This window comes from Otolemur garnettii, unplaced genomic scaffold (genome assembly GCF_000181295.1).
Source record: "Otolemur garnettii isolate 467f Iridium unplaced genomic scaffold, OtoGar3 scaffold00143, whole genome shotgun sequence".
NCBI classification, from domain to species: Eukaryota; Metazoa; Chordata; class Mammalia; order Primates; family Galagidae; genus Otolemur; species Otolemur garnettii.
The window spans coordinates 1,624,944-1,640,504 of NW_003852538.1; the positions used below are offsets into that span (position 1 = coordinate 1,624,944).

Sequence of the window (15,561 nt, forward strand, 5' to 3'; positions counted from 1 at the left end):
TTCCCAGTGACACAGTCAGCAGGCAGCCTCCAGTGAGGAAATGCACAAGCAAAATAAGGAGCCCTGATTGGTGTATAGTTTCATGTGTCCCAGTGACAGAGCCCTGATTGGTCTACAGTTGCAGACGTATCTTTTCTTGGCTATCTTGTTAGAAAGTCCTTAGTCACATAATTATATCTCAGTTGGTTGCTTATGATTGGGTGGGTTAAGGTTTTGTCGGCCAGAAAGCTATGTTTCTGGCCCGGCCCCGTCAACTGTCTAGACGCAGCCGCTTCGCCAGCTTATTCGGGGTTCTCATTTAGGTCTCAGGTGCTGGTGACCTTCCAAGTCACAGTCAGTATTAGCAGGAGCGAGCATCTCAGCAGCAGTCTCAGCAGCAGTCTTAGTGGGGGTGGGGGAGATCAGGTGATCAGGCGTCCTCAGAGCAAGAAGCGGAGCCAAAGGAGGAGCCCCAGCTGACTTCTCCCCCAGCAATCCCGCGGCCACCGACGCGGCAGGTGCGGAGACTGCTAAGCAATGCGGTACAGATTTTCGTGCTCTCGTGAGTCTCACTAACAAGAGTAATGATGTTAAATCCCTTCCCCAATCCCTTATTGCCAAAGTATTTCTCACAGGTGCCTCCTACAAGTTTTAATTTTATCTAACATAAGCATTTGCCAAAAATACCCCCAGGTTAAGTTTCGTTTATATTGTAATATATCCCAAGTCAGATGTCACATATAGTTGAAATTTAAGCTAACTTAAGGCTATTTTAAAGGCCTAACTTGTATTGTTTGCTCAAGAACTTTCCTGGCCTGGTTTTCATTTTTAATTTACTTTGACAATCATCACAACAATTTTATGAAGTACATACTATTATTATATCCATTTCACAGGTGACAGGGATGAGGGAGCTGAGACACAGACATTTTAAATAACTTGATCAAGGTTATTTAGCTCAGAAATATCAAAACCAGGACTCAAATTAAGTCAGAATATTTCCAAAATACATACTCTTAATTATTACAGTATTAACTCTTTCAAAAGAATACCTTTGAAACCCAGGGGGAGTAATATTAGAAGAGATTATTAGCCTTTTCTTTACACATTGATGTATAGTTTCACTTGTTACAACAAGTACATTTTACTTCTAATCTGAAAGTCACCATGTAAGATAAAATATTCTGCTGGCACTTTGCATAAAAGGGTATTCTTTTGATGGTCAAAAATCATATGAAAGGATGCTCAGCTTGATTAAACATAAAGGAAACGCAAATTGCATCCACAATGAGATATCTCTGTATACATGCAAAGAAACTAAGATAGAATAGAAAAATAATACCAATTTTGGAGATAACAAATGGAAACTGTTGCTGTGAAATAATTGAAATTCCTCTAGACTACTGGTGGGAGTACAAATTGATACAACCCCCTTTAGAACACTATGTGTCAGTAGCTATTGAAGCTGAACATACTCATACACCAAGATGCAGCAATTCCACTCCTAGATATGTACCCATCAGAAATAGATGCATATGTATTTTCAACAAAAGACATGTTTAAGAATATTTATTGCAGGCTTGGCACCTGTGGCTCAAGGGGCTAAGGTGCCAGCCACATACACCTAAGGTGGCAGGTTCAAATCCAGCCCAGGCCCACCAAACAACAATCATGGCTGCAACCAAAAAATAGCCAGGTGTTGTGGCAGGTACCTGTGGTCCCAGCTACTTGGGAGGCAGAGACAGAAGATTTGCTTAAGCCCAGGAGTTGGAGGTTGCTATGAGCTGTGATGCCACAGCGCTCTAAACAGGGGAATAGCTTGAGGCTCTGTCTCAAAAAAAAAAAAAGCATATTTATTGCAGTACTATTGATAATAGCCACAAACTGGAAATAACCTAAAAGTTCATCAGCAGCTGAGTGGATAAATAAATTGTGGTGTAATAATAAAATTAAATGCCAAATTGCATTGGTTTTAATCTATCTATTACTGTGTGCAACACACGGATAAATCTACCAAATACAATGACCAGAGAAGCTGGACATGTACACACACAAAAAATATACACTGTATGATTTCATTTCTATAAAGAAACAAGCAAAACTAATATAGAGTGTTTGAAGTCAGGGGACTGGTTAATTTTGGTGGGCAGTAGTGAGTGAAAGGGTGCATTCTGGTTTATGAGGTGTGTTCACACTGTGAAAATTCACTGAGCTGAACACAGGATTGATGCATTTTCCTGCGTATGTTATACCTCAATAAAAATAATTCTTAAAGGATACATTGTTTTGGAGTTAACACAAGAAAAGTACCTTGAAATGACATCACTCATACAATTATGAAATGCTACTCAATCCTGAACCTATTCCTTTTGAGGGTCACAAGAGTGTTTATCTCTAGAAGCATATTTGAAAAGTGATCAATGGCTCCAGCCTAGATTCACTGTTAACAAAGGTACCAGGCAGAGAGCTAAATGCCACTGGATCTTCCAAGACAAATTTTAAATGATTGTGCTTAGAAGAAACAAAAATTGTAGTGTGCTGCTAAAGAAGAGAATATTGTCTTCAACTTGGCAAAGATTAAAGAAAAAAAAACTTTTTTTTGTTTTCTTAGCTGTTCTAGATAGTAACACTGGAAGGCAGGACCTCCTGTTCTTTGATTCAGTTACCAACTCTCACAGACACTATGGCTGAATTTCACAATGCTGGACTACACAGGGATTTCAGTCATCCCTCCACAGCAAAGCCATAGAAATGACAAGAACAATACTTTAGCAAAAGGAAGAGGAGAAAAGGAAAAGAAGAGAAGAAGGGGAGAAGAAGTGGAAGAAGTGAGGAGAGTGGCGCTTGGGCCTGGATGTAAGAGAGGACCTGTCAGTGGATGGGAATCTCTGAGGAATCCCCAGGACAGAAAGCAAATAGGATCAGCTGAAGAGGGAAACTTAATTACAAGCAAAAAAAAAAAAAAAAAAAATCATTCTGGAAGGTGGGCACAACACAAGAGGGTTTGCTCCCCAGAGTGTTTCTTTCCAGAAGAATCATACACCTCTAGCTCTTAGAAGCAGTGTAGCCATTTGTTAAGGCAGCAATAAAAAAACTAGCATAGTCTGAGTAGCTTAAACAACAAAACTTTGTGTCTCACAGTTCTAGAGGCCAAGGGCAAGGTTCCAGCAGATCCAGAGTCTGCTGACGGCCAGCCACTTCAGTCTTTCCCTGGGATCCCCACTTGACGGACAGCAGGGACCTGTCCAGTCTCTTCTCCAGGCACTGACCCATCATGAGGGCTCTACGTTTATGAGCTCATTACTTCCCAAGGCTCCACCTCCAAATTCCACCACTTTGGGGATTAGAGGCTTTAAAATATGAATTTGGGGAGAATAGGTAGAGGGGATGGAGGGTAGAGGGAGCTGAGCGTGGAGCGAACTGTGGGTGTGGGAAGCAGGGAATAAGGGACAACGGACTTTGGCCAACTCCTTCTTTGGCAGTGCAGAGAATCCTGCTATTTCTGTGAGGTAAGAGGGAAGGTGTCCCCTGAGTGTGGTGGCTGCTGAAGCGAGTGGTACAGGTTGGCAGCAGTTCCTGCGGAGCAAGTTGAGAAATAACAGATAACAGGATTGTGCAGCAGTGTTGAGAACCCACAAGCATCCTGACGTTATAGCCACTATTCTGCACTTCTGTGAGTTTTTCTTCTCCAGTAGCACCCAGTACCCTGGGATAGTAACAGGAGAAAAAAAAAAAAAAAAAGACTGATGGTGTTTTTCCAGAGCTGGGGTTTTGCCAGGCGGGTGAAACAGAAGACGGGCTCTGGGGAGTGGAGGGTGCTGGCGAGGTGGTGATCCAGGTGATCAACATGTGACCTAAGCCAGCTTATGAGGCTGAGACGAGGCTTTGATTCTGGGCATATCAAAGGACTTGGAGGTTGGAATAGAGAACAACTGAGACAGAAGGATAGGAGGCTGTGTGAGAAACACAGGCGTCTGTTAAACTTGAATGGCCTCGAGAGACAGACATGGGGGGTGGCAATTTGGAAATGAGGAGGATAATTCATTCCAAGGAAAAAGAATCACACATGTAAAGATGGAGCAAAGGGGAGCAGCAAGAATTTCCGTGTAATAGACGACACACTGCACGGAGGGGAGGTTGAGAGGGAAAGGTACATTCAGCCAGATTGTGAAGAGCCGGAGGTGTTTGGGCAGTGTCTGCTGTCACAGGCCGGAGCCAGCAGACACTCTCAGGCAGGGGAGCGCGTCCACGGCTGCAGTGGGGCAGGTTGTGCCTGCACTGAGCTGCTCCATGGAGGTGAAACTCTGGGCCCCGCTCTGTTTGCCAAGCCGTGCACCCTGCTCTGCGGCTGCTTGTACAGGAGGAAGAGGATCTTTACTGTAATTCTTCAGCGCCTCAAGAGAGGGACCCTTTTCCAACTTATCCTCGAGGGCACAATTCTCATTGGTGAGCAGTGGCGCTGTGAGGAGCAAGTGGACTTCTCAGGACAGCTCCTCTGCTGTGGTGCGGAAGATGACCCAGAATGAGGACGCACAGTGAACCCCGGGAGCAGAACAGTTTTCAGCATGACAAAAATATGACCAAAGGCAGCTAAGAAAAAAGAGGCAGGGCTAGGTCCGGCAGCAAGCTCTGTAGTAGAAATAACACTGGGTGCTAATGGACAAAGGGACGGTGGGAAAGGCAGAAGCTGGAGATGGCTTCGTTTCATTCTCCACTGGGCTCCTAGACTCAAACCTGACCACAATGAAGGCTCACTTAGCATTTCTCAGATGAAAAAAATAGAGCTGCAAGGAACAAAAACATTTTCAAGGGAAAATGGGTGCTGGGATGGGACCCATAGGCACTCGACAGAAAAAGGACCTTCAATCATCTCAATCCTCCTAAATTTTGAGGGAGCCATAGCATTCAGAGAACTCACCTAGAAATTTGGTTACTCTCATGCAGTGGTTTTCAGTCTTAGCTGAACACTTGAATCATTTAAGAAGCTTTTTAAAATTCCACTGCCCACAATGGATCAATTAACTAAAAAACCCTGGGGATGAGACCCAGGCATGAACCTTTTTTAAAGCTGCCTGGGTGATTCCAACATATAGCCAACTCTTCTCACTGAACTTTGCAAGCCCTGTTCTAGATTTCTAGACATGATCATTAGTCCAGCACAGACAAATTCCTAAGTCAGACAGGGCAGAACAGTTAACCCTACTTGACCATTTTGTCACACTGAATTCCCCATTTCTTATGAAAACTCTCTACATAGTGACCAATTCTTCAAAATTCTTACATGTTGGCAAAAGATTAAAAAATTCAAGAAATCCATTATATGGTTTTACTGGTTTTAGGTAACTAAATCCTGGGCAATATGTACTTTAAAAAGTTGGAGACATTTTAAAATAACTTCAAAAACATATAATGCACAGGCTGGGAATTATTTTCAGACCGTCCGTTTGTTGCTACCGTTATATACGTGTCAGGCGTCAAAAAGTCCAAATGCTAAGAATCCTCAAAGAGCTAAAAGCAGACCTTCCATCTTGCAGTCCCATCACTAGGAATCTAGAAAAAAAAAATGATGTTACCACAAGGACCTTTGCACCAGGATGTTTACTGCAGCTGAATTCATAATTGCCAAGACCTAGAATCAACCCAAGTGCCCATCAACCCATGAATGGATTAACAAACGATGGCAAATGTATACCATGGAGTACTAAGAAAAGAGGGAGACTTTACATCTTTTGTGTTTACCTGGATGAAGTTGAAACACATTCTTCTTACTAAAGTATCATAAGAATGGGGGGAAAGTACCCAAAGTATTCAATGCTAATATGAAACCAATATATAAACAAGCCTACACTAAAGAAAAACACTAGTCTAGCGACTAGAGGAGAGGACAACTGGTTGATCTCACCTACCCTGCATAATGTGAGGGTGTTCAGCACATCCCCTGGGTGAAGGGCCCAACTAAAATTTTAACTTTACCTTAGAAATGAAATCAATGTAACCTAAACAATTATACCCCCATATCAATCTGAAAGTTTTTATTAAAACATTAAGTACTATATAAAAAAAGAAAGAAAGAAAGAAACATTTAAAAATAATGTAACCTGGCCAGGCATGGTGGCTCACACCTGTAATCCTAGCACTCTGGGAGGCTGAGGCAGGTGGATTACCTGAGCTCAGGAATTTACACCAGCCTGAGCAAGAGCAAGACTCTGTCTCTTTGAAAAATTGAAAAACTAGCTGAGTATTGTGGCAGGCACCTGCAGTCCCAGCTGCTCTGTAGCTGAGGCAAGATCCCTTGAGCCAAGAGTTTGAGGTTGCTGTGAGCTATGACTGGGTGGCAGAGTAAGACCTAGGTGAGGGGCTCTTCTACAAATGGAACTTTGTCCTGGAAATGAGAACAAAGTAACCTAAATATTGTATCCTCATATTACTTTGAATAAAGAATAAAATAAAAATAAAAGTAATTTAATCATCAGAATGAGGATATTTTGTAAACAGTAGAAAGGTTGTTTGAAAAGAAAAATAGTGGATGACACCCGAGCAGGTAGAGACCAGGGTCCCAGGGCTGGGCTTGCCCACTGCGTGCTGCAGGGTCCCCTAGGCAAGGCTTACTTCCTCATCTGTGGAGACCAGGGTCCCAGGGCTGGGCTTGCCCGCTGCCTGCTGCCGTGTCCCCTAGGCAAGGCTCACTTCCTCATCTGTGGTGAGAGCCTCGCCTGGCAGTGCCAGTCTGCTCTAACACCCAATCTCTCTGTTATTTTTAACTCAAGGTGGAGCAAGCCAAAAGCCTTGCCTTTCTTGATATGAAAGCCAGAAAAGCATTGCCCGTTTCAGGTGGCTTTGAGGACCCATCTCAGGCCATAGTTGTATTTTATTGATCCACATAGATAAGAATTTTCTGGTAATGATATAGAGACTTTCATAGTAATTTAACAATCTCTGTTGAATCCCATAATTAAAGAGGCTTGTACTTTGCATGCCTTTGTATTTTTTCACATTTCTAATAATCATATTTTATTATATTTTATAAAAGCATAAGTCCATAGCAAATTAGAAATTTTTTTAAAATTGGTCTCTCACCGTGGATAGTTTGAGGCACGCTGAGAACTCGAGGACTATGATTACACGTTAATATCAATGCAGATGTGCACCCTACGGGAAAAGCTGAATGCAAAAATTATTTTTACCTTGCCTGCTTTGAATTTTATTTTAAAGGCCCATTTCATTTGAGCTCAGATTGTTGTTATTAAAAGTTATTTTCTGCTATATGCTTATAAACTGCTCGTAGCTCTTTAAAAGAAAAAGCCTGTACGTGTAGTAGAAAACAGGTGGTGAGGTTTGGTTTAGTCATACCAGCCCATCTTCTGAGAGAAGCCACGATGTGATACATCAGGCAACACACAAAGGTTGTTAATTTCCGATGGGAAAGGTAGGTACTTTCCTTTTTAAGAAGAGAATCGTCACTCCCCTCTGATTGGTAACAACTAATCATAGGGTTTCAAATTATTAACATAGAGATTCCTTTGTTTAAATACAAAGAAGGCTGCACAAGGAGGTTAGTTTTCCCCAGATCATGCAGCTAGTGAAAAGGAAAGTCCAGATACCCTGGGACACTGTTACCAGGTTTGCCCTGCCCTTTCTGCTGTCCAAGGCTCCTCCTCTGTAAAAAGTGTCCCAGTGGGTACAGAGAGTGAACCTCACCTAAGCTTCACTTCCAGGACCTGAAATAGGATGTAGACAGCTTATAAATCTCCCTAATATGCAGATGCCCCTGTTCTATTTAGAGCTTTCTGTGGATAGACAGGATCAACATTTGTTCCAAACTACTTTGCACATCATGCAGAAAAATGTAGGAGAGAAAATCAGTGTCCTCCACACTAGCTGTCTTGAGACTAGTTCAATGTAAATTACTAATAAACATGCCCCCGAAACAAACCACTTTGATCCTTTTAGGAAATAAGTGTGATGTCAATGAAAAATAAATGACCACAAATGGAACAGAAATATTTGCATGAAAAATTGAAATTGTTGAAATTGTTTGGCTCTCTTATCTGGACAATTCCAGAAAAGTCCAGATTCTTTTTAATATGGATAATACAAAATTTTTTACTTTACATTATTGGCATTGTTTAGTTTTCACTTAAGAGTACAGAATTTACATGGCTTCATTATTATTCACTAACAGATATTAAAATTAACAGCAGGCTGGCTATGATGGCTCATACCTGCAATCCCAGCACTCTGGGAGGCCGAGGTAGGTGGATCAATTGAGCTCAGGAGTTCAAGACCAACCTGAGATAGAGTGAGAACCTTTCTCTACCAAAAATAGAAAAACTACCAGACATTGTGGTGGGTTCTTGTAGTCCCAGCTACTCAAGGGACTGAGGCAAAGGATCACTTGAGCCCAAGAGTTTGAGGTTGCTGTAAGCTGTGATGCCACAGATCCCTAAAAAATAAATAAATGAAATTAAATAAAAATAAAATTAAATAAACAGTTTGGGGGCAGTTGCCATACTCTGAAACAATAAACAGAAATGTTATTGTCCTTACACATGCTTCTGACCTTTTTTATTGGTTATTTATTTTTTTGAGACAGAGTCTTACTCTGTCACCTTGGGTAGAGTTCTATGGCATCATAACTCACAGCAACCTCAAACTCTTGGACAATTCCCTGGCCTCAGCCTCCTGAATAGCTGAGACTTATGGGCGCCCGCCACAATGCCCAGCAAGTTTTCTTTTCTTTTTTTTTTTTTTTTTTAAGTAGAGACAGGGTTTTGCTCTTGCTCAGGCTGGTCTAAAACTTTTGAGCTCAAGGGATCCTCCTACCTTATCCTCTCAGAGTTCTGGGATTACAGGCATGAGCCACCACACCCAGCCTACGCTTGTGATCTTTTAAAGGCAGAGAATCATCCCTCAATTCTTAGCAGTATTGATTTAAAGTTAATATTTGATAAGGGAACCAAGCTGAAATGAGCCAGTTGGGTGAATGGGTGTGCCCACTTTAATAGGAGGAATCACTGAGATCAGAAAGAATCTCCTTAGCTTCTCTCAAGATAAATTTAAGAATAGAGGCCTGGTGTGAGAATATCATGGCGTTCGTTGGTTCTGAATCTTAGTCATTTCCTAATTCAGCCTTCAGCTCACATGCATGGACTAAGTTGGCCTTGGTCAGACTCTGTCCAGCCCTTAGCCCTTTTTGGCCCTTAGGACACAGATGGCATACACCAGTGACGCTCTGGGGTTGTGTGAGAGACAGTAAAGAAATAGAAAAATAAAAACAGAATAAAATCTAATTACATGGAGTTTCACTTAAAACAAAAATTGATGGAGTTCTGCCCAAAGTGGCTTGTTGTTTCCTGTGCCAGGAACTACTGTGTGACCCAGCAGGAAGTGGCCCCTGCGTGTCACCTTACACCTCAGCGCACGGTGCATTTCACTTACTTAATGCAATCTGAGAACCTGCGAAAGGAACATGTTAGGAGGAGGGAATCGCTTTTGTCTTGTTTGTTTTGGTTTTTTTTTTTTTTTTTGGTAAGTTTCTTTGAATCAAAACATTTGTTTTTACAAGGTGCCTAAAGTCCCAGAGAAGCAGGACTTCTAGAGTTGCATGGGGAAGACGTTTCTCTTTGTCACATAATTTAAACCAAGACGCAACGTTGAATTATGTCTAGAGTTGAGTTATGTCTGCTTCCTTGGCTATCCTGCTCCCATAATTTTAAACATGAAGAATTACAGCCATGCCCACGAATGGTCCAAATCATTCTGAATTCCATGTAAGCTTCTCCTTAGGGTCCCTGATCTGATACAGAGCTGATGGTATTGGAGGGCGGGGCATGAATGGGAGAAAAGGGATGTATTTAAGAAGCAAAATCGCGATTCACTCCTCAAGCAAAGGAGTGAGTTCATTTTACTGTGTGGCTTGGAGATGTGCAGGCTGAACAGCGGGATTTCCTGGTGCTGGCTCCGTGCGCTCCTCACATGCTCTCTGTTTCTCCCCCAGAGACCTCAGCATGAACAACATCAGCCATCTGCCCCCGAACCCGCTGCCCAGTCTCCGCTTCCTCGAGGAGCTGTAAGTATCCCGGGAGTCTGGACGCATCCAGGCAGCACTGGGCATGTTCTCTAGCTTGTCTCTCGTACTTAACTGTGGGAACCAGATAAAACGAGGCGGAAAACCTGTCAGCACTAACAATTTTGGCACATGAGGAAACACTTAGTTGGGGTGGTTGGGAGGGGCAGGTTGCTTATGATTCTGGAAATCAACTTATAAAAGAGTTTACCATAAGGCTACAACTTTCTAAGGTGAGACTGAGCCAAACAAATTAAAATTTTAAAACAAAGCCCATTTAAAAAAGCTGGATAGCTCTTTGGAAATAGTTAAGCAGCAGGATATTAAAAGTTTGAGTACTGGTTCATGTTTATTAAAATAGCGAAGTGAAGCTGTAATCAAAACCCAAACTGCTGGTTGGTTCCCCTTCTCGCAGGGAGCATTGAGTTCACATTGCACTGCGCCGAAACTGCCGGCCTGGTCACTTCTAATTACTGTTTCCCGACTTGTCTATTTAGCTTCCCTTAAGCCTTCAACAGAAAAACATGAGATCTTCAGAGGACTTAGACTGGCCTCTTCCAAACCCACTGTAAAAATAAATTAATTAATTAAAATTAAAAAGGAGGAAGCTAAAATTAGTTAATGATACACAGAGGAATTTTGATTAAGTCTAGTAATCACTTTCCAGAAGATGAAAAAGAACTGTATAAACCAAAAATGTGCATTTAAAACTCCGTTTGATCCTCTTACCCTCTTGAGTGATGGGGACTTAGGCTCTGATGCTCCATCATGGCCCTGGGAGGAACTCTCACACTATTAGTGGAGGAAATCCTCCTACTGTTGATTAAAGGAATTGTTTAGCCAGTGACCTCTGTTGGAAATACTTCCTTTACGAATCCTAAAGTCAGGCTCCAATTTGGGGAGTGATTTAAATTGTGGATGCACCACACCATCCACCATGGGAGGCAGAAGGAATATTCTGTCAGAACCAGATCACGCTGCATTGAAAAGTTTTCCAAAAGGAGAATATTCTTGCCAGTAGCTCAGTGGTTAGGGCACCAGCCACATGCTCCAGGTCTGGTGGGTTAGAACCCAGCCCAGGCCTGCTAAACAAAAAACAAACAAACAAAAAAATAGCAGGGCGTTGTGGTGGGCGCCTGTAGTCCCAGCAACTAGGGAGGCTGAGGCAAGAGAATCGTCTAAGCCCAAGAGTTGGAGGTTGCTGTGATCTATGATGGCACTCTACCGAGGGCAACAAAGTGAGACTCTGTCTCAATTTAAAAAAAAAAGGACAATATTCTCATATTTTTCCCCTCTGGAGTTTTGTCTATATTTTGAAGGAATTAAGGTATGATATTGTTTTACTAGTGAGATCATTAGATTATGACCAAATTGTTTTCAAGGGGCATTGTGGGGGAGTTTATGTCCTAGATTGCACCCCACATTTTTATCACTCAGGGAACGGATTTTCACTCCAGGTTACAGGCTCTTCTTTTTCCCTGTTCTCTTTTCTCTCTGAGTTTTTCCATTGTTGGGCCTTAACCTTCCAAAGGGCTGGACCATGTGCATCTTAGTCGTGGCTGATAGGTAATAAATAATCAATGCATTCTTCATAACTGACCTAATGAGAAAGAAATCCTGTGAGAAGAGCTTTTCATCAGTAGTACATGTTAAGTACCTTGGGACAAAGTAACAGAGTAAGTTGGTCAACATTTCTAAAGATTAAGTAATTTTCAAACATTAGGAATTCTTAAAATTACATCTTTCTCATTCTCCCTCCCCTCCTATAATTAAAATAGAGAAGTTAGCCTGTTCACACGAGTCCTCCCACAGTGTGCACCTGCATCCTTTTCTCTTTAATTTCCTTGTGATATCCCAGGGGACAGTGCTCCCTTGCTCTCCCCGTACACCTCAACTTTAGACCACAAACTGGATCAATAAATAATTCATTTCCCCAGGGACTTTGGTCTATAGAATTCTTCCCTCAGTGACCCAACTCATTCAAAATAACTCTTCTTTCTTCATGAGATGACTGTTAATTCTGTTCCATGGTCAGTTTTTCAAATAATAATTGGCAAAAATTATGAAACGGGGAATATGGGGAACAACCATTTGAAAATGCTAATTTTCTGAATTGCCTTATTCTTATCTATCTGGAAATTTCATCAAGTATCTTGATCATAGAATCACAGAATCTCAGAAATTGCAAGAACCTTTAAAGATAATTCCTTTCATTTTCTCATTCTGTTCTGGAATCCCCTCTGCAGAGCTAGCTGACTTACTGAATTGAAAATCGAGACCACTTTCTCATATAGAATTCTGTGTTGCATCCAACTGATGTTTTGAGGATATCATTATTCATTAAGTGGCAAAAGGCAACTCTGGTTGGTTTATTCCTTTTTTCCCAAGGCTAAGTTTAGGAGATTTGTGGGTTTTATTTTTGTTCTTTAAAATATCCCTTTAGCAGAGCATTTTGATTATATCCTTATTATGCTACTGGTCACTCTATGATATTTAGCTACGCTTGCATCTGTATTCTCTTTTAGAGTGTAAGAGCTTAGAAAATAATAAGTACTGTGTATAATGTGTAGCAGTGAATAGCTCACTTTGTCCCAGTCACTGTTCAAAGTGCTTCACACACCATCCCACTGAATTCTCGTAATAGCCCCATAAATGTAGGTATTATTATTGCTCCCAACTAACAGATAAGAAATCTAAAGTATAGAGAAAATAAGGAACTTACCCAAGATAATGGAGTTGGTAAGTATCAGGGCTAAGATTCAAACTTAAGTCAAAACTAAGATTCAAAATGACTGTCAAAGCTGGGCTTAGAACGTGGCGGGGTGGGGGAGGGGGTTGAGGAACTGTGCAGAGATATCTGCACTTGGCCTTTCCCCAGGAGTGCACAGCACAGCAGTCTCACGGTGCTTTGACAGGTGAACACTTCCCAGTGTTGTGACCTGAGTTGTGTAGTGATCACCTGTGTGTGTGTGTCCCTGTATGTGTCTGAGGGAGGAAATGAGAGAATCAGAAAGCCAGAAAGAGCTGCCTACCCAGGAGGGAGAAGTCGAAGATGCAGTTCTCAGTCCACTGCCATCATGTTAGACAAGTTAACGTCAGAATTCTCAAGTGCACATTTTGCCAGTCCAGCATTTTTCAACAGGTAGAAAAGCAACTAAAATATTTTTACATGTAAATATATATGCTTAAGTACCATGTTTTGTGTAATATTTTTCTTGAACTAACAAATGACCATGTGCACAGCTAGATGTAGATGTCTGGATATCTGTCTGCGTGTGTGTGAGGATGAGGACACTGTTTGAATTGGAAAGTCTTTCATTCAGCTTATTCAGCTCATCTCGGTGCCTTATCACCTCGTAAATTAAATAGGAAACTGCTACAGATACTCACAACAGTGTGATAAAGCCTCTATGACAAAACTCAGGCTTTGAAACTCTGTCTGAAGAAAAAACCTTCTGTGCTTCCCCTTAGCTCTGATTACCCAATATATTATTTACCCTCATTTAATTCATTTATCTATATGATAAACAGGGAAGATAACTGTGGCTTATTCCTCGCCCGTTGCTGGACTTTACCGAAAGTGCCATAGTTCGAAATCCTGTAAGAATCAATAAAGGCCTAGAGAGAGTCACTGGCAATGTTTGCAAACATGTTCCTCTGCAGAGAGTGACTGGCTGGCTGCCTGGAGCAAGGAGGTAAGAAGAACTAAAGCCCCCGCAGAAAAACATTCTTCCCCTCTCCCGCTCGATCTGGAGCACCTACCACCTGTGCTGCAAGTTTTGGAACATTCAGGTCTTGTTTATTTTGTTTCTTTTTTTAATGACCCATCATGGTGACCAGACATGCACAGGCCAGTCATCCCGCTGGTGGCAGTGGGCAAGCACAAAGAAAAGGAAAGTCTTTTCCTTCTTTTTCCTGTGCAGAAAAATAAGCAAAAAACAGGTCTAAACGCAGGCAGACTGTGCTTTGTACAAACACTCAGTATCTTGATCCAGAAGCTCAGGAATCCCATCCTGGTTCTGCCACTTACTAGCTGATAACCTAGTTAACCTCGCCGGGCCTCACAGGAAAATGGAGAGAGCCACCCTGCCTGTCTACCAAGGCGCTTCTGAAGAGCCAATGAAATGAGGATGAAAGAACTTCGGTCAACTGTAATTTACATATTGAGTTACATTAGTGAAATGAAGACACCTTCAGAAAGATTCCAACCTCCTTTCCTGTTTCAGAAGCTTGACTTGGCAGGAATCCCAGGGATCTGGGACTGGGGGAGGAAAAGCTGTTTCCTGAGCGTTAGTGGACAGAGGCGATGATGGTGATGGTTCTTTACCAGATTCTAACCACCGGAGAGCCACTGAGTTTCTCTCCACCAGCACCTATCCCAGCCCTGTTTGTTCACCTCTAAGGACTTCGTGTTATGCTTGGGGAGAAATAAAAGACCCTGACAGGGCGCAGGTCACACCTGTAATCCCAGCATCCGGGAGGCCAAGGCAGGTGGATCACTAGAGCTCAGGATTGGAGAGCAGCCTGAGCAAGAGCAAGACCCCGTCTCTACTAAAGACAGAAAACCTCGCCGGGCACTGTGGCGGGTGTCTCAGCTGTTCAGGAGGATGCGGCAAGAGGATCGCTCAAACCCAGGAGTCTGAGGTCGCTGTGAGCTGTGACACCACAGCAGTCTGCCCAGTGTGACAGAGTGAGACTGTCTCAAAATAAAAAATGATCCTCTATCTGGCACATCAGAGTGTGGTCCAGATGTCAGGCATTCATGGCAGATGGCCACTGAGGCGACTTGTATGTGCCTGCTGCTGGCGTCTGCAGGTTATATTAAACTCACACTGGTAGTCTGATTAAACCAGAGGAGAAAGGAATTGTTACCATTTTAAACACTCCAAGTTAAAGGCCTTTATTTCCGAGTAGCATTTTTAAATCTTCCCAGATTCTAGTGCTGTTGGAATCAAATACTTGATTTAGAAAAGAAACATGAGAAGCTCTAAGGAGGTCTGTTTTCAAGTTACTATTGTTACCTGGAACTGTTTGCTCATATTGTGGTTGGCCTTGAAGAATGTCCATGTAAACAGTAGATATCTATTATTACAGATGAAAGTTGTAATGAGAGATAACACAAACTTCCTGAAAGCAGAGTCTATGCTTGTTACTTCTGCTCCTCACACGTTACTGAAAATAGTGAGCACTTAGTCCTGCCTGTCTTTGGAGATTAGTTTTCTGAAGATCAAATGAAATAATGATGGAAGAACTTTGGTAAACTACAATTCACAGACTGAGTCGTGTTTGTAAAAGGAAAACACCTTCCTGCTCCAGATAATCTCCTCGTCCTTGGCCTCACAGTGATCAGGCTCCTGCCTTCACAGATCTGGCGATTGATTACAAGTGCTGCCTCTTTAAAACTCCAGTGTTATTTCATGGCAATTGCTTTGGTTCTCTTCCAAATGACTGTCCTTATAGCTGATATGGATGTTTAGAAGTAAACATCTGTCTCCTCTTTTTTTTTTTTTTTTTTT

At 42.1% G+C, this 15,561-nt stretch overlaps 1 protein-coding gene across 2 annotated transcripts in view; it reads left to right on the forward strand.

Annotated features, from left to right (window-relative positions):
- Positions 1 to 15,561, forward strand: part of LGR5 (leucine rich repeat containing G protein-coupled receptor 5) — a 152,421-nt gene that overhangs the window by 60,516 nt on the left and 76,344 nt on the right. For both annotated transcript variants that reach the window (XM_003798939.3, XM_023518638.1), the window contains exon 2: positions 9,977 to 10,048. In XM_003798939.3, coding sequence (XP_003798987.1) covers positions 9,977 to 10,048 — 72 coding nt within the window. The remainder of the gene's footprint in view (positions 1 to 9,976; positions 10,049 to 15,561) is intronic.